Consider the following 25,834-nt stretch of genomic DNA (forward strand, 5'->3'; position numbering starts at 1 on the left):
GGCGGAATGGGAAAAATAGGAAAATTCATTGTCACTCTCTTGTAACCACACCTCGTAAACAGCCCGATTCAAGCCACTTTTGTTGTTTTTTGGATTTGTTGCAGTTCGTTACCAAAGGAAACCAGACACGAACAGCGGATAGCTCCTACAAAATTAGCTGAATGGGTTGTAATAGTGTTGATAACCTGCCCACAGTTTGTTGACACGCCTATGGTTCTTTTCACTAAGTAGGAGACACCAGAAATTAATGATATCCCTGAATCGTACTTCGTAGTCGATTTAAACGATCCGTCGTGAATGCAGCATCCGAGCATCGCGACAGTTTGGAGAACATGTTAGCCTGTTAGCCTGTTAGCCGTTGTCAACATTACCCTTTTCTGAGTCGTTTCTTTGTTACTGCGCTTTTCAGGGTTGAAACAAACGCTTGGTTTCGGTCTTAGAGGGCTACAGGAGGGCTACACTGTCCTCACGTTTATTGTAAATACTTTTGAGGCGTTTGTGTCGCTTTTGTGATTCAGAGGAAGCGAACTAGCTAGCAGGAAGTAGCTAGTTTTGACTGCTGAATTTATCCCACATTTACGGCCACATTTCGACTTTCATAGCAAACGGGCACTGGCCGCTGACCGACCAGTGAGTTTTACGTTTATTTTATTGTGTCTGAGTCAGTGTCAGGATGTTAGCCACTCTCGTCTCACGGCAGGTCCTTGGCTAACAGTGATGTTTAGACTGACCGGTCTTTTCAGAGTGGTACGCAGGACAGTCTGCAGCGCCGCCGACGACATGGCGAAGGGCAAGTTTTTCTACGCAGTACAGAAAGGATTCAAACCTGGGGTCTACAAGTCCTGGTGAGACTGTTCACACCTTAATGTCAGCACATTTGTTTGTGAGAAAATCAAAGCTACTGATCCCGCAAAATGCGTTTTTTGTAGTGCGAGGTGTCACCTGCCAAATTCCATTCAGATTTCTGGTGTTTTAACGTCTTTCTATGCCTCTTCAAAACAAAACACCACAAAAAGGATAATTTAATAGCATTTTGTAATCATTACAAGCTACCTTTTAATTTGGCATAGAAGATAACACGTTAGTAACTGCTTGTTTCCATATATTTAATTTTTCTTCTTCAAAACACGCACTCACTGGGAGGTGCTGAGCAGTTAAACGCAGCCAGACGATGACATCATGTGATTTGTGTAATATTTTAAGGCCTTAAAAGACCATAATAAATTGTAAAAGACATTGATTGAAAAACAAGGATATGTAAAATTGACAGATTTGTATTTGAGGTTTGGTCCACCAAACACAATTAGATGTTCTGCAGTTAAATAGGAAGATATGGAAAGGACTGCATATTGTCATCACACACACAACATCTGTACTCATCACAAATACGAAGTAGAAAATATATAAGGTCTGGAAAGAAGTTTGAATTTTTAATGTAAGAAATTGTTAAAATTGTTGATTAATATCTTCCTGTTATTCAGGGATGAATGTAAAAGCCAGGTGGATAAATTTCCATCTGCCTCCTTCAAGAAGTTTGCATCAGAGAGAGATGCCTGGGCGTTTGTCAGAGGGGTTGAACTTTCTGGAGCTCCAGATGTGAAAAAAGGTACGTTTCAATCTTTTCTGCTGTGCAACCACTCAGAAAACTCGACCTATTCTTGAGGTTGTAAACCGTCAGTCCTTGAGGAGGGGCTGATCTGAGAACATCTTTGGAGAACTTTGGAGAAGACAGAAATTACTAAATATAACTTATATAGCATATGTAGCATTTCTCAATTTTGTATTTTTGGTTTTCAGCAGCTCAGAGTCAGAGTGCAGAGTCGGTCGTTGCTCTTCTGCCTAGAAAAGGCCCGGAGGCTCTGGAGTACATCCCTCTTGGTAAGAAGAGATGTCGCTCAGAAGAAGAGGTGGTGTCCCCCCCAAAACGAGTCAAACAGTCAGAAAGCTCATCTTCAGGAAGCACAGACGGATTTACATACATGGGTAAGAGCTTCAAGCTTCCCGTGGACATCAGATAAATGTGCTAATAATTTTTGACTGAAGCGTTTACTGAGGTATTTGTCCAGCTTCACTTGAAATACTGACACATACTGATGGCTGTAACATTTCAAATGTAGAAAACAGTGGCAGAGAATAAAACCTTTCCCTCCATCCAGGTGACGCTGTGGTCGTTTACACTGATGGCTGCTGCTCGGCCAATGGGAAGAGCGGAGCCCGAGCCGGCATCGGAGTGTACTGGGGCCACAACCACCCTCTGTGAGAACACACAAACACGTATTACAGACGGACACCTGTAAGACAGGAACTGAACTGAAGGCATATTTTCAGAATCTACATGGTGAAGATGAAGTTGATAAATCCAACAGTAGGTCACATTTCTTCCTGCTTTCCTGCAGAAATGTTGCAGATCGGCTGCCAGGAAGACAAACCAACCAGCGGGCAGAGCTGCAGGTAAACGTCTCCATCACCTCTGAGCCTCAGATAAACATAATACACCCATCTGACAGAACCGTAAATAGGTAAGAATAGAAGCGTACTTGAAGAAGTCTGGACAGACACTGGATTTTCTACATTTTAGGGACATTAAATGAGGATCTTAAAGTCGTCTATTTGTTCTGCTACGACTGTTTTACACCAGTGCATCTGCAGATCTTCAAAGTCTGACAGTGTCTCAGATTCAGTTTTTATAAATAAATCTAAATCTGTCTCATTTGTCAGAAGTAGTTCAGAATCAGACATGTTGATTTCCAGTTGAAGTCAAAGCCAAACTGATGCTTCCCTTCAAGTTAAACCTTAAAACTGATCCACATCCTCACCTGCCGCACTCCTCTGTTAGAAATCCAAAGTCCTGTTGTAGATTTTAGACAAAACTCACCTTATACTGATGTGTCATGCTGACCTGCAGAGAGAAATGAATTTACACGTGTGATGCTCTGTAACTAGATTTATTAAAGGAAAAAAGAAAGGAAAATAGTGTCACTGACATTTACAGGGCTGGATGTTCTGAAGCAGTTTGTACTGCGTGTGTGTCGATCCTCAACAAAAACATCCTGAGTGAAACTTTACAGTTTGAAATAAAAGTCTCTTTCAAAGTCCCCAAATCCCTGTAAATGTCTTAAAATGTGCAGACTGTAAATATTACAGAATTGAACATAGTTTTGTAAATATCTCATTCTAATGCACTTGCACAGATTAAACCATGTGTTAATATCTGTAACTGTGTCCACCTGTCCTTACTGTGTGTGTGTGTGTGTGTGTGTGTGTGAACCAGGCAGCCTGCAGAGCGCTGGAACAAGCCAAAGAGATGAACATCAAGAAGCTGGTTCTCTACACCGACAGCAAGTTCACAATCAACGGTGAGTCACAAACAACCTGCTGAATCTAATCCTGATTAAAAGTGTTCATGCAGCACTAAGGTATTTCAGCCTGTTGTATTTCCCGTGAATGTGGAGACGAGCTAACTTTGCACTCATCATTTCAGAGATTCAGAGACAAGAACTCATGATTTTTACATGAATCATTTCAAACATTCGTCTGAGAGTCTGACTGAAACTCAGGAAGTAGCTGCCTGCGACACCGGTGTGGTGTTCCACTGTATCAGGACTGAAATGAACCAGACTGATCCTGTGAAGAGTTGGGCCTGAAGTTAGTGGTGTGTTTCCTGCAGGTGTGACCAGCTGGATTAAGAACTGGAAGCTGAACGGCTGGAGGCTGAAATCTGGAGGTAAGGTGATCAACAAAGACGACTTTGTGAAGCTGGACAGACTGAACTCAGAGCTGGACGTGGTCTGGGTAAATATCAGCCTGCATCACATTGTTTTATAAAATATCTACAGTCTGGTCACACAGAAGAGTCAGTAGTTACAGCCCTAATTTTGGATTACTTTTACTGTAGATATTTAAGCCTACGTGTATATATATATATATATATATATATATATATATATATATATATATATATATATATGTGTTGTCCATATGAGCTCATAATACTCAGATTTTCTAAATACTGACTCATAAAAACTATAAAAAGTGACCTGCGATATTTTCAATTCCTCTGAACTGTTGTGTTGGTTCCTACTTGTACATTGTGTTTTATTTATTTATAAATGTTCAACAGAACCTGAACCTGGTGTGGTCTGTTGTCTTGTGACATTAATCTTAAACGACAAAAGATCCACAGAAACAAACAGAGACCAAATGTAATGTGAGGGGAAGAACATGTGATCTGTGATGTGACCAGTGAAACTGATGTTATTAGACTTGTTGGTGAGTGATTCTGTGCTACACAGTCGTCCTGTAGTTGTTGGAGGATTTGTTTTTGCAGTCTGCTCCCCTCACCTCTGAGGCGGTGTCTTTGTTCAGCTTCCACATCAACCTCAGGAAAATGTCCACAGGGGGGCGCTAGAGGCACATTTCATTCAGGTTGAATGGCAGGTGTCAGTTTGTGAAAGTGACACAAACCAAAGGTTCTGAAACAGCAGCTGACACGGTGGAAACGAGACCAGTGTGATGCTGGTGTTGGAGTTTTTTATTATTAGGATCTAGCTTTTTGCTGCAGTATCGGCCTGACAAACTGTGGCTGTCTAGAGCCATGAGAACCAGCAGAACCAGCCGAACCAACAGAACCATAATTGAATGTGACCTAGTTCTGCTCTGACTGGTCCTTTTGTCATACAGAAAATACTCAGTGGCCACTTTATTAGGAACAGTCCAGTGTGATCCAATATGACTGTTGTCATAGAGTCATTCATTCAGTTATGTGTTGTAGCATTGAGGCCTCAGTGTGGTACAGTCCAGCTGTGTCACATTCATTATATTCTGTTCCCTCATGTGTAAGAAACTCCTCGGTGTGGTGGAGTTCAATGTGACACATTCATACATTTACACTTTTCTGTCAGTGTCACCACAAACTGAATCACGAGCTCTGTGCAGCTCAGTGTGGCACAGTATGCAGAGCTGCTGTAATAGATTGTACAGGTGTACCTAATAAAGTGGCCACTGAATGTATGTAAGGATGGTGGACAGCATGGGGAAGACACATACACACGTCCTGGAACAACTTGACTCTGATGATTGTAAAGTAGTTACAGTGAGGTTTAAGAATCCTGTGCTTTAATGTTGTTGTTCTATGATCCTAAAGTGTAGCTTCAGTTCCAGAGACTTCAGCTGAGATGAGGCTGTGATATTTGATGAATTTCTCCCCCTCACTCTTCCTCTCCTTCCTCGTCATCCTCCAGATGCACATTCCCGGTCACGCCGGCTACAGAGGCAACGAGGAGGCTGACAGACTGTCGAGAGAAGGAGCGGCGCTGCCTTTACAGCAGCAGGATGATGAAAGAGACGATTACCATTAAAGAGCTCTGCTGCAGGACTGATCACGTGCTCTCCGGTTTATCAGCCAGACTGCTCTGGTTCGGAGGTTTGTTTTTTTTCTTTTCCGCAACAGCACATGTGACTAGACAGAAACTCCGCGGGGAAGTCGGCGTTTGTCAGTTTTTCTGTTGAATGTTGATGATAATTTGTGTTTCTCCTCTGAATAAAGTTGAAGTTTCAAATGTAACCACCTGGATTTTGTTTTGAGATGGAGCATGAAATCAAAGTCAGGCAGGGTGAGCTTTCTTCTTCCAAGGATTCTGTTTACTTTATTTATTTATTCATCTTCTTGCGGATAGGAGAGAAGAAGATGAGGACAGAGGAGTGGAGGAAGCAAGTGAAGGAAAGTATGGATGAGGGAAAGAAAAGGAAACAGATGAGGGATGCAGCATTGACAGGTGAGGAATAAAAGAAACAGGAAGAAGAAATGACATTAGACGAATAGGGAAAGCTGTTGTGTGCTATGAAGTACGGTTTGGTTCTAGTATTTTAATATTGATGGTTCAGCCCAGTTGTAGTACAGTCTGTCATCCAGCAGGAGGAGCTCCATGTCACTATAGAGGACACACACCCAGAGACTGAAGGTTTATTTAAGGATCAGTGTGAATTCTGACCGACATGTCGTTTCATACGAGTTGCTGCTTGGGGACTGTTGTTTTCAAATAACATGTAAATAAAGTTTTATACAGTGAAATTGAATTGAGACTGACTTTAGATGTGGATCTAGATCCTGAAAATCCAGTCACAAAATCAAACTGGGAGATGTCTGCTCCCAGTTTGACAAACAGGCACTTAAACACTGAACAGAACTGACCTGAACTGTGTGGGGTATAGAGGTATTCAGAGTTAAAAACAAAATCCTCAGTGGAAACGGAGCGAACATTTCATTTCACATTTTAAGTTTCTCCTCAGCATCATCAAAACAAAGTTTACTCTGTCTGGGATCCAATCACACACCACATTATCAGACAGCACTCCAGCCCAGCAGAACACCAACTCTCACAGCCCAAACCCAGACAAAGTGAAACACAACAACAATGAAGGAACAAAGAAATAAACAATGAAATATTTGACTGGTAAGTGGTGAGAAATTTCTACAAACATAATTCACAGGAGAACATCTTAAATAAACCAACAGCCATGAGAGTGATTTTTAAAACCTGAGTGTATTTTACAACTTAGAATGAAATATCTAAAATGAAGAGATAAAGAGGGAGACTGAGCTTTAACATATACAGACAAAGAGTTCAGTGAGACCGTGGCTCCGCAGTGTTTCTCAGTACACTGGGAAATGGCTCCATTAGCTTTGCTCAGTTTGTTAATCACATTAAACTGAAATAAAAAAACATTTATGGATTCAAACTTTGTCATATTTCAAAAACATTGTCATATTTCAATCATACTGGATCTTCAACAGTCCTGAACCTGGGAGGGAAATTTGTCCTCCAGTTAAAAGAGATATAAATAAACAAAAGGAAACCAGACCAATACAAAAATCAAAGTCCTTAAAATGCTAAAAGAAAATTTGAGCATCTATGAATCCATGACAACTGAGCAACCACATCTGCCGATCAGTCATGTCATGTGACATGGTCGAAAGCTCCAGAGCAGCCACTAAATTGACCTTGTGGTGGGATTGTTTTCTCAGCTAGAAAAAATTGATTAACTGTTGATCCATGAAGCACAGACGTGAGTCTGTAAGACGGGAGCAACTGAGCCTGTAGAAGATGAAACATGTTACAGCTGCAAAAGTGGATTTACAGTTACTCTAGTATTTATGGAGCAACGTTATCACAACATTATGTTTATTTCCACCTGATGAATGTAAGTTTAATATTCACTCGTGTTTTAGCTCTGGGTTGGACTCTACCGCCTCCTGAGGGAAATATGTGGCTCTTTAGGTGCCGCTCTCTTCACCAGCTGCTCTCTGACTGTGCTCCTCTGCTCTTTGATGCTGTGCTGAGTTTTATCAGAGCTTGTTTGCAGGAGACAGAAGCCTGATGCTGCTGGAAACAAGGCCAATAACAGAGCTCATGTTGAACCAAAACAGTAACGTGATGTAAAGCCCGAACTAAAAACAGTAAAATACCCAACAGAGCTGCAGAGTTGTTAATGACTCTCAACTTTCACCTCGCAGTCAGAGTTAGTTATTTGATTCATACAAAGACAAGTGTGTGATATATTGCAGTGTGTTGTTTTTTCATTCCCCACAGTGGCTCCATCTTTACAAATTCATGTTGTGCTGCTGTTTCAAACCGACACAACTTTATTTCAGTTTATTCCACTTTCTACTTTTGCTTCACTACATTTCAAATGCAAATGTTGCTCTTATTTTCTAGAGCAATTTTATTAATTCTTACTTGTTTCAAACTATAGACATGCAATTTTTAAACAAACTGATTTAAAAATAGGTTGAATAGAGTATTCTTACTGTTCTGACACTTTCTATTCAGTTGTTTAAGGACAATAAGTAGTTTTTTAGGAAGTAATTATCTACATAAATGTCTCTATTAGGCTGTGGGTTTTCCAGATTAAACAGTTTGTAAAGCAGTGAAATTTTTCTCCACTTGAACCAGTTAAGGCTATTTAAACATTAATGCATCAGTGATAATAATCTTAATATATATGTATATACAACATCATCAAAGGAGCAATTTTCTGTATAATGAGAACTGATAGTAATTTGTGATAATACTCTCCTTAAGTGCAGGACTCCTTAAGTGCTCCTTTTGAGTGCAGGACTTTAACTTGTAATGAAGCGTTTCTTAATTGTTGCATTGCTACATCCATCAAAGTAAAGTATCTGAGTAGGTCCTCCATCACTGCCCCTTGTCCCCTTCCCTACAACAGACCTTCTGTACATGTTCGTAAAAAATAATCTCCATCTCTCTTTCTGCTGATGGAAAAAGAGAAAAAGAAATTAAGAGACTCACCCCTCCTCCCTCGCTCCCATCCTCCTCTTTCTCCTCCTCCTCCTCCTCCACCTCATCCTCCTCCTCCATCCTCCTGCAGCCGGTCAATTGGTCGTGTCGATGTTGGAAACGGCAGGACGGAGGCTTGAGGTTCCTCGCTCTGACCTTGACCGCTGCCTCGCGGCAAGCGTGGGCCACCACGACCCCGCCAGAGGCAGCCCAGTCTGAGAGAGAACGCCTCTAGGAGGTCAAAGGTCGCCCCTCAGCAGCTTCACCTCCTCGCTGGCTGAGCCTTGTTAGCACTCCTCCTCAACACACTCACACACACACACATGCCCACATGCCTTCTCAGCAGACTGAGCTCTGGCATCAGTCCGCCACTGCCCTGCTGGAGGGGAGGAAGACCGAGCAAACTGTAAAGAAACTTAACAAACCAGACATTAGAAACATCCTGCTCACACTTCAGGTTTTGTCAATTTTTAGACCATCGCTGTGTAAAATAAACCAGAATGTTCTGCTGGGGTTGAGGAACTCTCTGACACCTCAAACTGTCTGACACAGAGCGGGGGATGTTCACTACAGTGCTCGCAGTGCTGATGGGGAAGAAAGAAAACTTCATGCAGACATTTACTCGAGAGAAAGTAAGATGAGGCCGCGGTGTTGTGTTGTAGTCAAGTTGCTCAAGTCCAATTCCAAGATGAGTCCCACTAAGTTAGAGATTGAATCTGAGTCATGGTAGCGCTCAGTCATGTCTGAACTGATGTGGTCAATTGTCCAGGTTGACAAGGTTATGTCCGAGTCCCTGAGGTCACAGCTAAGTCATTAAGTTTTTGTCAAAGTCAACAAAGTCGTGTCTGGTTCACTAAGTAAATGTCCAAGTTGCTGAGATCAAGTCTTAGTTGCTGAGCTCATGCCCAAATCACTGTCTTAATGTCGCTGTGGTCATGCCTGGAGTTGCTGAGGTCATGTCCAACTTGTCAAGATCATGTCTAATGTTCATGTCAGAGGTCGGGTGTCAAAGTGTCCGAGTCCCTGAGTCCACGCCTGAGTCACTGAGGTCGTATCTGAGGTTAGTAAGCCCATGCCAGAGTTCCTGAGGCCACGACAAAGTCTTTTAGTGAATGTCCCAGTTGCTGAGGTCATGTCTTGCTCACTGAGGTGATGATTGAATTGCTGAGATGATTTTGCATGTCAAATCTGAGTCCCTGAGGTCTTCTCTCACTTGTCCGGATCATTCTTAAGTGGCCAAGCTCATGTCCATGTTGCTGAGGCTATTTCCAAGTCACACTGTAAATTCACTGAGTCACTGAGATCATATCAAATTTTTCCAAAACTCATTATGTCCAAGTTGCAGAGGCCACGTACAAGTCACTGGGTTGATGTCTAAGTTGCAGAGTTCATGTCTGAAGTTGCTGACATCATGTCCAACTTGTCAAGATCATGTCCAAGTCTCAGCGTTAATGTCGAAGGTCGTGTCCGAGTCTCTGAGTCAATGTCTGAGTCTCTCAAGACTCTGAGGTCATGTCCAATTTGTCAGTCTCAGAATTAATGTCACAGGTTGTGTCTGGAGTTTCAGAGGTCATGTCAAAATCACAAGCTAATATCTGAGTCCTTGAGTCAATGTTTGAGTCCCTGAAGTCATATCTGAAGTTGGCAAGCTCATGTCCGAGTTTCTGAGGCTTCAACAAAGTCTTTTAGTGAATGTCCAAGTTGCTGAGGACATGTCTGGGGTTGCTGACATAATTTCTGAGTCTCGGAGGTCACATTGAAGTTATGGTCTGAGTCACAGGTTCTGTGGTTCTTTGAGTCATTATCTTTTTTTAGCTACCATGACTTACGAACCCCTGAAGGATGTTATAAATATGTACATTCCCACAGAACATTGGTTGACACCTGGACAAAAAAATCTCTAGTTGTTTTTTTTAGTTACTAGCGCACATATGGCATTGTCGACACAGCTCTTAAGCCCGGTTCCCACTCTCCTCTCCAACATTTATCATCAAATTATTTCTTCATCCAGTCCCGACATGGTGTTTACACTGGTGCTTCCTTTCTGATCCGGCATCAAGGAGAAGCAGGGCTCAGCATGCCATCGATGGAGGAGGCACAGAAAGAGTCACAATCAAAAATGGCGAGGAGAACAAAGTGGCATCTGTTTCCATGACAGCTGTCTGCATCCAGCTCCGAAACCAGCTCCAACTCCCTCTCTACCAACACGACTGTTTGATATGAAGAAAAAGGAGGGTTTCTTAGAGGTTTTTGCAGTTTTAGTGAAGCTACTGTTTTTCTACAGGAGGGTAATGCCTCAAAGACCCCTCTGATTTGTTAAATAAGGAGTGTCATTCCTTATTTTTGACTCCAACAAACCAAACCCCTCAGCAACAGCTTTGTTTTTTTTCTTCTCTCCAGCGGAATGTGTTAATCAGAGAAATCAGAAACTAACTGGAGGTCAAGAAGAACAAAGAACCTGCCAACTCTCTGCTCATTAAAAAACCCACCAGATTTATCTTTAGAACACAATCCCAGTCTTTTACTGTCTACTTTTTTTTTTGCTTTAGAAATATAGAATCTATACATCAGAAAGGGCATTAATCAGAAGTGTGGTGTGCGATTTAATAAATTTGGAGTGCAATAGGAACTCCGTAAAATGGCAATGTATGATATATGCAAGAAAACTGTACAGATGGTAGTAGCGCAACATTGTATTCACCTGTCACACAGGTGAGCTGTTGTACAGTCATGGAGGGGATGGGATGGATTGTCCATGAGCAGTTTGTTCAGTGACCCCCTTCACTTCACTGACTCGTTCGTCACCAGGTTGACCACTGATGGTCCCAGCCTCACAAATGAGTTTATTGAACCTTCTGGTGTCTCTGGCGCAGATGCTGCTCCCCCAGCAGACCACAGCACAGTTGGTGACACTCACTGCCTGATCTCCTGCATACATTTAAAGATCTGAGCTTCCTCCGAAAGTAGAGCCTACTCATCCGCTTCCTGTTCACAGTGTCGGTGTTGGTCCTCCAGTCCAGTCTGCTGTTCAAGTGGACGCCTGAGTACACCTAACTCCTCACCCATCAGCACATGGACAGCAAAATCATCTAAGTGCCCTAAATGGGTAGTTTCCTGCTATCACAACACATTAAAAGGCTGATTATTAGGCTCGTGAAGCTGTTGGTCAGTCAGGTGAGTGAATGCACCTCTCCTTCATGGAGCCTGATCATTTTTTCTTTATACTAACTGATCTTGGAAGGGTTCATTATCTGGTCTCCCTGCTGATTTGCATCTTGGGCAGAAACATATGAATCCGTTTGTGCCGTTGTGGAAAGTTTGCTCTGCACCCCTGAAGCCATCTATATGTTTCTAAAGTTCCACTCTGAAATGAGATTTTGAAACTGCACTTGAAAGTTATAATGCCAACTGTGATGTAAAAAAAAAAAAAAATTCAAATATTGGCATTAAAGTAAAAACTCATTATGGAAATACATTAAACTTATTGACTATTCATGAAATTTGCTGGCAAACGAGGAGGGAGACTGTTTCCAGGAGTGTGTATGAGGTTTTCAAATACAGAGAGGTGAAGTTTGTCACTCTCTTAATGAGATTGAATCATTCAGTAATTAGTTGTTTTGGATGAGTTTAATTCCAGTGTGAGTCTCCATCATTTAAAACAGGATCAGTCTGTTGGTATTCTATATTTTTCTCACTGGCAACTAATTCCTGTTACGGCTGGTGGAAGTAGCACGGGCAGGCAGGAACTTTAATTGATAAAATAAAGAGGACCAGGCTGACGGATGGATGGATGGATAAGCATGTAGGCAGGGAGCAGGCACATAGGGAAAGATATAGAGATGTAACAGATGATCTGACAAAGAGTTAGTGGAAATGGCTGGTTTACTGGAGGGGTTAATGAGGAAACTGGGAACAGGTGTGTGAGTGGGCAGGGCAGCTCACATGATAGGAGCTGTCATGTGACTGGGATAGGGAAGAAAGTTTGAGGGCGTCTGGTGGGCGAGTGGAGAGTGGCAGGAGATGGAGACCAAAATAAACAGGGCTGAGACAGGAATCGTGATGGTCGGTCCAGAGGAGGGAACAAGAGACCCACTGATGAATCCTGACAATCCCTTAATTATAAAAGGTTGTGAGCCACTGCCTCATAAGCATTTCCCCTGCAGTCAGCTATCACAAAGATATAGCTATATAACTACACCACAGGAATGGCAGTTAATTGGTGTGTGGTGCATTCTCCAATGCCCATTGCCAGGAAAACTCAATATAGTCGCAGCTTTACTTCAGGGAGTCTTCATGCAGTAGCTATGTCCCATTTCAGGGGCTGCATCTTTGGAAGGCTGGATTTGAAGACCAGTTGCATCACCGCTGTGCGATTAAGCAAATGTTCAATCAAATGCAGCAGAGAAATGTGTCCTTCTTTTCCTAGACAACAAAGGACACAACAGGTAGATGCTTTGTGGCCCAACCTATCCCAAGCTTCATTGCGAGCTGGTAATGAAAGCAAAGACTTTTAAATGTAGGTATTGGGACTAAGCTCAGTTGATAAGCTAATGATATAACTGTTAAAACTAAGGGCCTTAAAACCTCAATTTTTTGTGAAAAAAAGCTGTGTCTTGTCAAGGTCTCTAGGCAACAGGAGCCGCACTTTGCGACACAACGGTCTCCGTAGACCAGACCCTCTCATTCCGGTTCCGCCTTCGTGGTCTACAACGACTACAAAGGGCCACACCTTCATAGACCACGTTCTTCAAAGGATGCGGCCTCTGAATTGGGTCACTGCTTTGATGTGCTCATCACATTTTTGTTTTGAAAGATAATTTTTAAGTGCAGGGGGCAGCAAAATCTGTCAGGACTTAATATAAAAAAGGCAAAATGGTTCCTGGTTCTGTAGAAGCAAGAATAAATGGTTTGATGCATCAGGCACCGTGTGGAAAAGAAGAACAGCCAGTTCAGTTTTCTGTTCATTAGATGAGGGGTGATGTATCTATTTTATTTTGATCACAGTTCAGGATGCATCGATCCAGTGGAGCTCTGACCAGATGCTGCAGCTGAAGCAGAAAAAAAAGTCTTAGTCAAAATTATCATTAAAAAAATGTAAGAAAACCCTCAGCTGACTGCAGCATCAAACACAACAGTCCCACTTTCACCTCTTCACCAAAATTGACTCATAAACTTCTTTTAATTGCTGCTTTCAGTGTTTGAACTCAGCACCGCGATCGCCCGGCGTCCTCATTACGAGGAGAAGTGAATTGTGGGAAGATACTGCGGGTGGTTCGACAGCCTGCTGTGAGTGCTGATGTTTCAGAAGGCAGGGAAGCAGGAGGAAGGAAGAAAGAGAGGATGGATGTGATGGAATGGAGGGGGAAAAAATATGAGAGAGGGGAGCGGAGCGAGAGAAAAGAGGAGCCGTCGACTGTGAGGGAATCGGAGGACATTTGAGGAAACAGGAGAAGCAAAAGACAAAGAAAGACTGGAACCGACAGAGGAGGGATGAGGGGGAGGAGAGGGAGCAACTGAGAGGGAAAAAAGAGAAAGTTAAGATAGTCGAGGGAATGGAAGCAAGATGACTGATGAAGGAAGGCAGAGAAGAAAAGGAAAAGCAGAATTAAGAGAAAGTGAGATCAGGAAGGAGAAGACAAAGAGAAAATCTCAATGACAAACTCATGCACCAAAACCAGTGGCATGATGGGTTTTGTGGTGATTGAGGATCAAAGTCTGTAGGGATTGTAGGGACCTGTAAGGAAACAACAGTATAGCAAGTATAAAAGTTAGTTCTACTCAAAATATGACTTTTATTTGATGAGCTAAATCCAACTGGGTTAGAAATATCATTTTCAAGAGAAACCTGAACAAAAAAATGTATAAAACTGTTTTCTGAAAAGACACCATACATCAGAGCACAATCAAAATGATGCTGACCTTTGACCTGCAAATCAGTTCCTCTTGGGTAGCCGGTGACACAATGGCTTCAAAAAGCAGAAAATCAATTGATAGTAAGACTCTACATGTTTTCAAAATTGAGAACAGGTGCAGCCAAAGCTCGGCTGACATCTCATCATTTGCTGTATCATTTTGCACCTGACTGACTGACTGACTGACCACTGACTCCATTAGAGCTCAGCCGCTTGTGTGGAATATATGCAAAATACCTTGTTATTCGATATGTTAAGTCTTAAAAATCGCAATCTGCAAAGTAACTTTAGCTGTTCAACCAGTCCACCAACCAGTCCACCAACCAGTCCTTCAACCAGTCCTTCAACCAGTCCTTCAACCTAAACAACCAACAACCCTCTGATACGACCCATAGCAGTGTCTCCTGAAATAGTGTCCCTGCAGCAGCAGGTGTACCGGGCTTTAGTTGTAATGGTTAAAATAATAAACAGGTGTACCTACCTTTGTCGCCATGGTTACTATAATAACGATCATGGCTTGGTTAGGTTTAGGAAAAGATGGTGTTCTGGGTTAAAATAAGTCCTTCCTCAACATCAGACGATCTTTGTTGTCATGGTTACAACAATAACAACGAACGGTCATGGATAATAGAAACAACATAAACTGCTGCTGTCACATGGGAATCGAACACCGCTCTCCTGGGTCATATTCATCCATCCACCCCAACCTCCTCCTGACGTGGCCTTTGTCGCTCTATAAACTACGTCACCGCACTTTTCCCTTTGCTCCTGTCATCATCACTACGACCACTAGATGTCGCCTAGCAACAAAACCTAACGACGGGTCATAGTGACCTGCTGACAGACGACCTGTGACCTCGTCTGTTACAGGACAGACTCAGCTGTTGGATAAATTTACTAAATGTACTGATAAATGTACTTGATAAAAAAAGTACAATATTTGTCTTAAAATGTAGCCTGTTTTCTGAGTGAAGGAAAATTATAACTCAAGTGGAGCACGGATGCCTCAACACTGTTTCAGCCCAGTATTTGAGTAGATGTACTTCATTACTCTCCTGCTCTGCTCTGCGAGGTAGAAATGGGACACTGTGGTGCTGTGAGCTGCCTGCTGGCTGTTAAAATGCTGCTCAGGTCTGCAGCGGGCTGACATCCAGCGAGGCAGCCGGCAGCAGAGGCAGACTGCCTGAATCCCAAACACACATCCTGCCTCAACAGAATATATCTTCATCCAGACCCGTTAGAGGCGTCTCAACATCCAGTTTAAGCATCGATGCATCATCATAAACACGTGGAGACAGAATTACAGAATTAGTGTCAAAAAAACACAACTAAAAAAAACAAAAAAAGAAATCTGCTGGAATGTTTTATCCTTCTGAGTGAGGAAAGAGGGCTGATGGGAGATGTGGTCCTAATTTGGCAGAACACCATCACTAACGATACCAAGCAACCAATCGCCTGCTGCCGCTGTATGGCTTGATTACAGGGGAGCTAAAGTGAAGCCCTGTGGGGTCTGCCACAGGCCAGTGAGCGTCTGCATATTTCTACATAAATTAGCTTGTTTTTGGCTCATTTCTTTACTCAGATTCAAGATCTTCACATCACTTGCTTCAGGGGAACCTCAGCTTCCTCTCTGATTCACTTCACAGTTACAGGAGGAATTATAATTATTATTGTTGTGTAGGCGCGCTGTAATTGAAAGTTGAAAGTTTCAGTCTTTCAACAGAAAAATGTTGTTTCACGATTGTTTTCGACAAAGTGACCTTTGTTTTTTATTTGTTATCACTTTGTGCAGGATTCATTTTTGAAAGATGAGTGAGTCAAATAAACCTGAACTCTTCTTTCTGACCCAGGCGTCACTGTAACACGCTGCTGCCAATACTCTACAGTACAGTGTAGAGTATGTGTTTGAATAGAAGTGATCCGCAGACTGAGCTGTACTGATTATGAGTAAAATCTCAAAGTGATTTTTATAGATTCTTCCAGGGCTGGTGTTCGGTTGGGATTCCTTGTGTCTGCAGCATCTTTTCAGGAGATAGTTGAATTAAAAAAATAGGTTAATTTACATTTACTTTACCCATAAACCATGCAGGGGATGTGAAAGTACTTTTTCAGGCATGAGTAGAGTCTGCAGTCTTCCTCTCAGATTGTCTACAGCCCCAAACACACCCCCATGAAGAGGCTGAGATCAGGTGTGAATAGAACTTAATCATCCCACTATGGCAGGAAATGTTCCCAGTTCCCGGCACGACGCCGTCGTAGACCGTGAAGGCCGATCCACAATGAGACGGTCTGGTTTACGAAGGATTTTCACTTTATGTCACCAGCTGTCCCGGCCTTTGCTGTTGCATTACAAAGCGTGGTTCCTGTTGCCTAGCAACCTTGACAACACATTTTTTTCACAAAGACTTTTTTAAGGCCATTGGTTCAGAGCCTCTCTTCTGATTGGCTGACTGTTTTCTGAGTGATCCAAGAAAAATAAAGCAGATTTCAGGTAAACACTTAAAGAGAAACCAAATCCTGCAAGGTTGGATGGTGGGTCCAGGTGGGCGGGGCTTGGGGCATGGCTGAGAGTAGTGACTGTTTTGTTGTGACATCACAAAGTTCCAGAAGTCCTGACGGCTGGTTTTAAGGCTCAGTTTCTGAATACAGGCTGTGTGCATTTCTCTGTGGACTGAGGCTTTGATACTTTCACAGTATTAATATAGAACCTAGACCTGCTTTATAATCACAAACATATGGACATCTACCTTTAGACTGTGTGGAGCTTTAATATGAGGGGATGGTTCACAGAGATCCACAGTTGGTGCTAATAAATCATTACAGAGGAAGAATGCAACAAAATTGACAGAGCTGCAGTCAAAGCTCAAATGAGGGAAAACCTTGTGGAAAATGTTACGGAAATCTGACATATTTGTTTGGTTTATGTATAAATCTGGGGAACGTTACGGTTTCTTAGTTGCTTCATGTAGAGCTGAGGTTTCACCGGCTGCTGTTTTTGCTATATTTCCATTGTATTTTTTTTTTATTATTGTTACATCAACTTCTCCACCTCAGATAAGCATGTTTCTTTTTTTCTTTTAAAAATCTTACCATTTCCAGTCAAAATTTTGCAACTTTTTCAACACCTCCTCTCGTCTGTTGTTGGCAGCTGGTGAGTCAGAGGACACTGTTCAGAGAGATGTTAGGGAGCCCCCAAGTATAAATTATGCCCGTTTTGTCAATTAGTTTAATGAGGTTGTGTCTCCTTCTGTCTCTCTCACAAACACACTTTGTCTTTTCCTCAATATTTTCGAAATTGCAATAATTATGACAACGTCTGGTTGTGTTTACATCCATATACAACATTTATTCATCCATTCATTCATTTAGCAACAATGAAAAGAAAAAAGAAAGCTTGTATGACTTCCTGCAGTAACATGGGTGTCTGTCTGTCTGTCTGTCTCTCAGCTGTATTAAATGTTAATCAGCCTCCTGCAGACTCTGCTGCTCTCTCCGGCTTAATGTTTCTTAATTCAGCTCCAAATCTTCTCCTCATTCTTTATGCAAAAATCAGCCCCGAAAAAATCTGTTCAAAGCCAAAACCCTGCAGAGACGCTCCACGCTCCCAAAATACCAGATAGACAGACAGATAGCTATTCTTAGAAGCAGAAGATGTAAAGTTTGTCCTGTGAGGGAAGGACATGGGGTTGTCCTCTAATAAATACCCAGTAAATTCTATAGTAATCTGTCCATTATTACTGTAGTTACAGGTCGAAACTTTTCCCTGACGGTGGTGATCATTATGATTCACTGTCTGGGGATCATCAACATTCACAGGACATTTAATGTCAGATTGTTTCAGTGGCTGCTGAGATGTTGGAATCTGGAACAACACAAACTGACATAAACATCCTGAGGCCGAGCCTCCTGCAGAACAAAAACTAAAGCTGCATTAATTGATTTTTCTGCCAGTTGTGGGCAGAGGAACCAACACACAGTCCTGACAGCCGTATGAAGATGAGTTTGTTAGCAGATATCTGCTTACGTAGACATGCAGCGCACACAGCAACAAAAGCAGCCCATTGGAGGCGTTGTTGCGTCCATCTGATGAATCTAGGTCCAGAGTTCCCTCTCCTGTAGCTCTGTTTCTGGCGGGAAATTTCTGGCTCTCAGCTGCTAAATGCTCCACTGTGTTCACCAGCTGCTCTCTGATGTGTGAGCAGGTAGTGGACAGGGGGGGTTTTTAGAGTTTGTTTGTGTAAAATCAGCTGCCCCCTGTTGCTGGGAATGAGTCTGATGAGGGAATATTTAATTCCTATTCAGGCATATTTAATTTTTACCCATGCGCCCCAGCGACCGCTCTATAAACACACTGTAAAACAAAAACTACGAGAGGCTGATGATAATTCTCTTATTTACAACGAGCAACACTTTAACATTAGTGATTCAGAGTCCGTGTCAAGCTTTTGGTAAGTTTAAGATTTAATAATTTAACATCATTTAATATGTTTAAGTTTAATATCAAGATAAACAGCAGCTTCATCACAATTTCACTTCTCACTTTACTGTCTCGTCAGCACCACGTGTTTCATTACGGACTGTAACTGAATATACTTTAAGTACAGAAAACATGCAGGAACCACAGTGATAGATTATCTGTATTAAATGAGAAAGTCTGTGGGTCAACAGTTTGTGCATGTTTCTACCTTTGAATCCACTGTGATGTGTGTGTGTGTGTGTGTGTGTGTGTGTGTGTGTGTGTGTGTGTGTGTGTGTGTGTGTGTGCAGCCCGGATCAGACGCCCCGTCACCACAGGGAACCGTAGTTTGATTGATAGCAGCCGCATTTACACCATCAGCCTCCCTGTGAGAATCCAAAATGGCTGCCTGTTTCCACGGAGACAACAGACGTCCCCACCACCCCCCGCCACAGAGATGAAAACTCTTCATTTTCCTTGAGACAGAGAGAGAGAGAGAGAGAGAGGTCACAGGTTTGGTCTCGGGTTCGATCACAGCTACACCAGTGTCTTCAGTCTCAAACACGATCATGTGACTGAATCTACACACCATCAAATCAACAGAGACTGTGACTACAGCTACAGAGGGTCAGAGGTCAGAGGTCAGAGTGGACAGAGCAGCAGTAAACACAGTAGCTGATCACAGACTCTGAGGACTTCCTGTCTGACTGGTGCTGGACTCACTGGGAGCTGTGGACCAGAAGCCTCTCTGCTCCTCCCTCTGTTGCCTTCCTGCTGTTTCATGTACAACTATTTGAAGCATCTGGGTCAAAGTCTTTTCATTCAGACCTTTGTGTTTTTTTTTACTTTCGGCTTCAGTCCACTGTCGCCTCAACGTTTCAACCACGATGAAGATACTAATACATGAATGAGACTGGGCCAATCACCACCACACAGCCATATCTATCTCTCTCTCTCTCTCCCTCTCTCTCTCTCTCTGATGTTTTATTTATTTCACATTAAGCCACCAGCCCAGTTTGTGTAGCGGCCCACTGGGAGAAGTCTCCTGATGTTCCACGCCGTCATTGACTGTAGCTATGAGAACATTTGTAGAGCCAGAGGCTTCATTTATTTTAGTTTACTTTGTCTTGTGCAAGTTATTTTCATGAGGGAAACTGAGGGTATTGGATTTCTGTTAACTCTTGTGATTACTACATCAGAGAACAGGACTGATTTAAGGTCAGTTTTTAAGTGTTAATTTGAAGGCTGGCTGCAGAGACTCAACAGGAAACACCTCATCACCAGATCACATGATTTATCTCACCTGTAACTTAACTTGAACATCTGGGTTTTTGCAGAAGATGGAGAATAGTTTTGCACATTCAACCAGACGTTAGTGACGATGATAATGACAAACATCTGAGACTCGTCACCTCCGAAGACAGTTTTCACTGAGGTGCTAAAAACCACTGACGAGGAGTAAATGTTCACCGTTGCCTCCTCTTCCTGTCGGTGGTGATTGAATGCGTCCCTGATTGGTGATTCATCAGACCCCCACCCCCACCCCCACCCCCCACCCCCACCCTCTTCCCTCCAATGCCACGGCCGTGTGAGATAGGAAGTGACCTACATAGCGTGGCGGCTCCCTCGCCTCGGCTGTCGTTTGCATTTCAAGGGGAGATGAATAATTTACACATTCTCTCTCTCTCTCTCTCACACACACACACACACACACACACACACTGATGATTCCCAAATCTCCCCATCCAAACATTGAACGTACATCCCATCGCAACATGACAGGCCTCAATAACGTTAGATAACTGCATTCAAATACAGATCTGTGTGTGTGTGTGTGTATGTGTGTCATGGAGGAGGTGGTGAGCTCTTTGAGGAGGTGTTAGGAGGAGATCTGTGTGCCTGAGGCGCCAGTGCTGAGAAACCACAGGTAAAACTTTCTGTCTGGAGTAAAAGAAAGAGGAGGGGGGAGGGAACGAGACAAGAGGAGAAGGGAAGACAGGAGAGGTGAGGAGAGGAGGATACAAGAAAGGAGAGGAGAGGAGGAGAGCAGAAACAAGGAAACAAGGAGAGAAGAAGATGAAGGAGAGGAGACACAAGTAGGAGGAAGAGAGGAGAAGAGGAAGGAGAATGATAAGGGAAGAAGAAGAGACAAGTAGAGAGGAGAATAGGAGGTAAGAACAAGGGAGAGGAAAGGAGGAGAGCAGAAAAGGAGAGGAAAGGAGGGAACAAGGAGAGGAGAAGAATATGAAGAAGGAGAGAGCAGATGAGTAGAAAGAGGAGAAGAGAGGATACATGTAGAGAGAATAGAAACAAGAAGGGGGCAAGAAAGGAGAAGAAGGTAGGAGAGGAAAGAAGACAGGATAGGTGAGGAGAAGAGGAACCAAGAAAGGAGAGGAGAGGAGAAGAGCAGAAAAGACACACACACACACACACACACACACACACACACACACACAGACACGTCAGGTCCCAGAGTATCATTGATAAGACAGATGGAGAACGAACAGTTATTTAATCTGGACCTGGACTGTGACTGTGACTGTGATGAACTTGAGAACAGAGAAGAACCAACAGACCAGAGGTGAGAGAGGACTTGTGTGTTTTTGCCATCCAGATGTTTCTGTTACCCATGATGCACTGCAGTGTTGTGTGTGTGTGTGAGTGAGCCAGCTGAATGACCTACAGAGAGGACATCACTGCCTGGCACACACACACACACACACACACACACACACACACACTCACTCCTGCAGTTGCTGCTGATCAGGGCCCAGCTGATAACGACCACTCCTCTGTGAGCAGCACTGAGCCACGGAGCCGTTTTGGTGCAGTGGCCACATATTGCAGATCATGTGATACACAATCAATACAGAAGAGAAATCATGAAGAAATCATGAATATATTTTCTGAGTGTCACAAAAACCCAAATTACTGTCTGTATTATCTTTTGAGCCGTTAGAGCCAATAAATCATGTGCGCTGGGACTCTACTGTAATTTCTCTTGTTGTCAGCAAATCTCATGAAAAGACCAAAACCAGAACTGTGAGAGTCCAGAGCCGCTCGGCCTCACTGACGCATCCCTAACACACTGTAGTTTATTAAGAGACTGTCCTGTAACAGATGAGGTCAGAGGTCGTCTGTCAGCAGGTTACTATGACCTATGAGTTAGGTTTTGTTGCTAGGCGACATCTAGTGGTCGTAGTGATGATGACAGGAGCAAAGGGAAAAGTGCGGTGACGTAGTTTATAGAGCGACAAAGTCCACGTCAGGAGGAGGTTGGGGTGGATGGATGAATATGACCCAGGAGAGCGGTGTTCGATTCCCATGTGACAGGAGCAGTTGATGTTGTTTCTATTATCCATGACCGTTCATTGTTGTTATTGTAACCATGACAACAAAGATCGTCTGATGTTGAGGAAGCACTTATTTTAACCCAAATCACCATCTTTTCCTAAACCTAACAAAGACGTGACCGTTATTATAGTAACAATGGCGACTCGTGTCTATTATTGTAACCATGTACGTCTCTCGCTGCAGAGCCGCTGCTTCAGAGACGCTCCTGTGGCTCGCATCAGAGGGTCGCAGGGTTGTGTGGTTGTTCAGCTTCACAACTATGTTTGTGTGAAAGTTCATTAAACTTGATTTTACAGCTGTGTATGTGGCTCCGTGGCGCAATGAACGCATTGGACCTCTAGGCCCAGAGGAAGTAATTCAAAGGTTGTGGGTTCGAGTCCCACCGGAGTTGCATTGTGAAGCTTTAGTGTTGTTCCTCACTATGTCTGCCAAATGAGTTTATACCATCCATGAGAGACTGGGCTCAGGGCAGTATAGATATATAACATATGTATATATAACTGATGATATGACAGATACCTGTACAAGAAGGGACAAAGGAAACATAGGACAGAGGAAGGAAGGGTGGTTCATGAGGAAGCTTTCTTTACTTCTCTGCCGCATATATCTCATTCTCTGTCTTTCTCCCTTTCAGTCTCTCTTCTATCTGTCTATACCAAGACTGTCAATGTGTGTGTGTGTGTGTGTGTGTGTGGGAAAGTGAGAGTCAGGAGCAGAATATAAAGCAGGGAAGCAGAGACATCAGGGATAGACAGTCATTCCCAACACACACAGACTGGAAGAGAGGAAGCAGGGATGGTAGCTATTCGACAGCTCTGCTGGTAAAATCTACAGGAATATGTAAAACTTAATCATAATTATCTTGTTTCAGCTCAGACTCAGAGCTCCACAGTCAGGATTTACCAAAGGTTCTCAAAATGTCTGAGAATATGAGGCTATATAACCCCATATTACAGCGATATGAGGTTATATGGGGTTTATGGGATTTTAAATGTGGGTGTTTATAAGGCTTTATGTGGGAAATGATAGCTAGCAAAGGGGTATACGTATATGGTGTGTGAAGACTGTATATAGGGGTACATGGATGAGTATAGGGATCTATGGGTGAATATAGAGATTACATGTTGGTACATAAGGTTATATAGAGGGGTATGATGGAAAAGGCAGCATATGGAGTGTGATGAATGTTTGTGGGAGGATTTGTTGTATTAGGACATATAAAATTAAGGAAAAAGCATTCAACACCCACTTTTCTTGAACTGTCTTTAAAGCTCCACCCAGTCTAAAGGTAGATGTCCATGTGTTTGTGATTATAAAGCAGGTCTAGGTTCTATATTAATACTGTGAAAGGATCAAAGCCTCAGTCCACAGAGAAATGCACACAGCCTGTATTCAGAAACTGAGCCTTAAAACCAGCCGTCAGGACTTCTGGAACTTTGTGATGTCACAACAAAGCAGTCACCACCCTCAGCCACGCCCCAAGCCCCGCCCACCTGGAGCCACAATCCAACCTTACAGGATTTGGTTTCTCTGAAAGTTAACTTGAAATCTGCTGTATTTTTATTGGATCCTTCCTGTTTACAGACCAGTAGATAAACACACAGTGCTTGTTAGCAGAACCAGTGAATTATGACTTTTGTGGGGTTTATTGACAATAAGAAGAATGTAGCATATGACCAGACTCACTCTGTAACTGCTGCACAATCTCAGTGTGTTTCTCTGAAATCTAGTGGAGGGAAAGTAGAGAGTGTATGAGGAGACTCACAGGTACAGCACGATGGGATATTTTAACTAATAATATGAGAGAGGAATGAGATGAATCATCGGGTAATAAGAAAGCACCAGGGGGTGTGGTAGGGCAGGTTACCCCCCCTGCCATAGATCCTAGTGTGTGGCCAGTCGGACCAGTGGTGGGGTATATTTGGTGATGGAGGTGTGGTATGCTGGGTGGTGGTATTGGTGTATTGGGAGGTGAATGGTGGGATATGAGATATAATGCTGTAATCAGCTCACTGCAGGAAGAAAACTTATTAGCTTCTGCAGAGAGAGAGAGCTTCAGTCTGACTCTCTCTCTCCCTCCCTCTGTTCGAAACGCAAGACTGCTAATCCTGTGCAGCGAGGAGCTTTAGGCTTCCAGGAACACATACACATTATTGTATTTCCATCCTTGTGAGGACCCTCAGCTGACGTAATACACTCTTTAGCCCTTAAACTCAATATTAAACTAAACCGAGTTCTAACTTTAACCCTGAAACCGAGTCCTAACCCTCAAACAGTCCTCTGAAGGAGCAAGGAGCAGACAAAATGTCCTCACTTTAAAGCCGCTAGAATCAATATTGTGACAAATGGCAGCGTGAAAACAATGTGACAGTGTGAAAGTGGTCATTCATAATGATGAACCCACAGCAAATTATCACCTGAGTCTGCAGCTTCCCTCGGCTTCCCAGAGCTTTATCCTGAGTCTCAGCTCGTTGTTTATCTGTGTGGACACCACTTCACCTCCCCAGGCCCCGGCACTGTCTCTGGAACTTTCTGCTGGCTGCTGTTCTCCACCCAGCCACCAGATGCCCCCGGACTTTCCCTCCTGTTCTTCCCCGCCCACTCATACACCTGTTCCCAGTTTCCCCATCATTCCAGTCAGTTACACCTGCTCTCCACCAGACTGTTGTTGTTTCTGTCACCAGAACCTGTTCCTGTACCTGCCAGGCTACCGCACCAATTCTTTGATTAAAGGTCCATATTTTATATTTTCAGGAGAGGCAGAAGAGAGACTCAGATCCTCTCTTCTGATTGGCTGACTGTTTTCTGAGTTTATCAAATAAAAATAAAGCAGATTTCAGGTAAACACTCAGAGAAAGCAAATCTTGCAAAGTTGGATGGTGGGTCAAGGTGGGCGGGGCTTGTAACATGGCTGAGGAAGGTGACTGCTTTGTTGTGACATCACAAAGGTCCAGAAGTCCTGACGGCTGGTTTTAAGGCTCAGTTTCTGAATACAGGCTGTGTGCATTTCTCCGTGGACTGAGGCTTTGATACTTTCACAGTATTAATATAGAACCTAGACCTGCTTTATAATCACAAACACATGTACATCTACCTTTAGACTGGGTGGAGCTTTAAAAACCTTTAGACTGGGTGGAGCTTTAAAAACCTTTAGACTGGGTGGAGCTTTAAAAACCTTTAGACTGGGTGGGACGTCTGAAGTTACTTGTGTGTGCTCACCTGTGTGTCTGCATTTGTCTCCTTGTCACCTCGTACTCTCACCTGTGTCAGTAAGAATGATGAAGTTATAACTTGTCCCGGAACAAAACCAACAAAAACAAAAGAACTAACATTTAGGGCTCTGTAATTAAACAATCTGAAAGGTGTCATTTAGCATAATGAGCAGTTTTCTTTTGATATTTAAATACATTTTGTTGATGATACTTGTGCCCTTTAATTTTGAATATAGGACTTAATTTGTACTTTCACAACTGATAACTGATGGAAACTTTGGAAATAAAATCCAAGTTGTAATAGACCAGAATTACCCTCAAACTGCAAATTTACATGGTCTGATATTATTGATTGGACCTTTGAATCGATAAAAGAAGTCAATAATGAACTTGTGTATAATAGTGGAGAATATTAAAGATTAACAGTCGCCACATCTGCTCTTCTGTGTTTTCCTGTGCGGCAGCTCTCTGGCTCTGCGTCTGGAAGATGCAGGAGGGCAAAGTGCAGCGCTCACCGCCCATACATGCAGTCGGGGGAGCGCTTGGCGGCAGCCATCTTTACGTTCTTATCTCCCTCCCATACGCCCCCCCGCAGGCCAGGCT

General features: G+C 43.0%; 2 protein-coding genes across 6 annotated transcripts in view; one reads left to right on the forward strand and one right to left on the reverse strand.

The window, feature by feature from the left end:
- The window catches only part of rps7 (ribosomal protein S7), a 47,828-nt gene that overhangs the window by 6,249 nt on the left and 15,745 nt on the right, over positions 1-25,834 (reverse strand). The gene's annotated exons all lie outside the window — the stretch shown is intronic.
- Positions 67-6,075, forward strand: rnaseh1 (ribonuclease H1). Of its 5 annotated transcripts, none has more exons than XR_011686486.1 (9): positions 81-845; positions 1,482-1,606; positions 1,798-1,983; positions 2,157-2,256; positions 2,397-2,451; positions 3,272-3,356; positions 3,668-3,792; positions 5,241-5,422; positions 5,676-6,075. XR_011686486.1 is itself a non-coding variant. In XM_071467670.1 (9 exons), exons 2-9 carry the CDS (start codon positions 781-783, stop codon positions 5,355-5,357), a joined length of 858 nt encoding a protein of 285 aa, XP_071323771.1. In that variant the 5' UTR covers positions 85-630; positions 744-780; the 3' UTR covers positions 5,358-5,563. The 5 variants fall into 5 exon arrangements, 4 of the variants coding, with proteins under 4 accessions (XP_071323772.1, XP_071323770.1, XP_071323771.1 ...); XM_071467670.1 differs by lacking the exon at positions 5,676-6,075 and having other exon boundaries at positions 85-630; positions 744-845; positions 5,241-5,563; XM_071467671.1 differs by lacking the exon at positions 5,676-6,075 and having other exon boundaries at positions 67-845; positions 3,668-3,724; positions 5,241-5,563.

This window comes from Trachinotus anak, unplaced genomic scaffold (genome assembly GCF_046630095.1).
Source record: "Trachinotus anak isolate AG129_WGS33_773 ecotype Australia unplaced genomic scaffold, CSIRO_AGI_Tana_v1 ptg000031l, whole genome shotgun sequence".
NCBI lineage: Eukaryota > Metazoa > Chordata > Actinopteri > Carangiformes > Carangidae > Trachinotus > Trachinotus anak.

Bases quoted from the DNA above. Each gene is read 5' to 3' on its own strand.
- rnaseh1 (XM_071467668.1), top strand. From the start codon at position 718: ATGTTTAGACTGACCGGTCTTTTCAGAGTGGTACGCAGGACAGTCTGC. The intron at 846-1,481 runs GTGAGACTGTTC...CCTGTTATTCAG, and splicing joins CCTGGGGTCTACAAGTCCTG to GGATGAATGTAAAAGCCAGG. The intron at 3,357-3,667 runs GTGAGTCACAAA...TGTTTCCTGCAG, and splicing joins CAGCAAGTTCACAATCAACG to GTGTGACCAGCTGGATTAAG.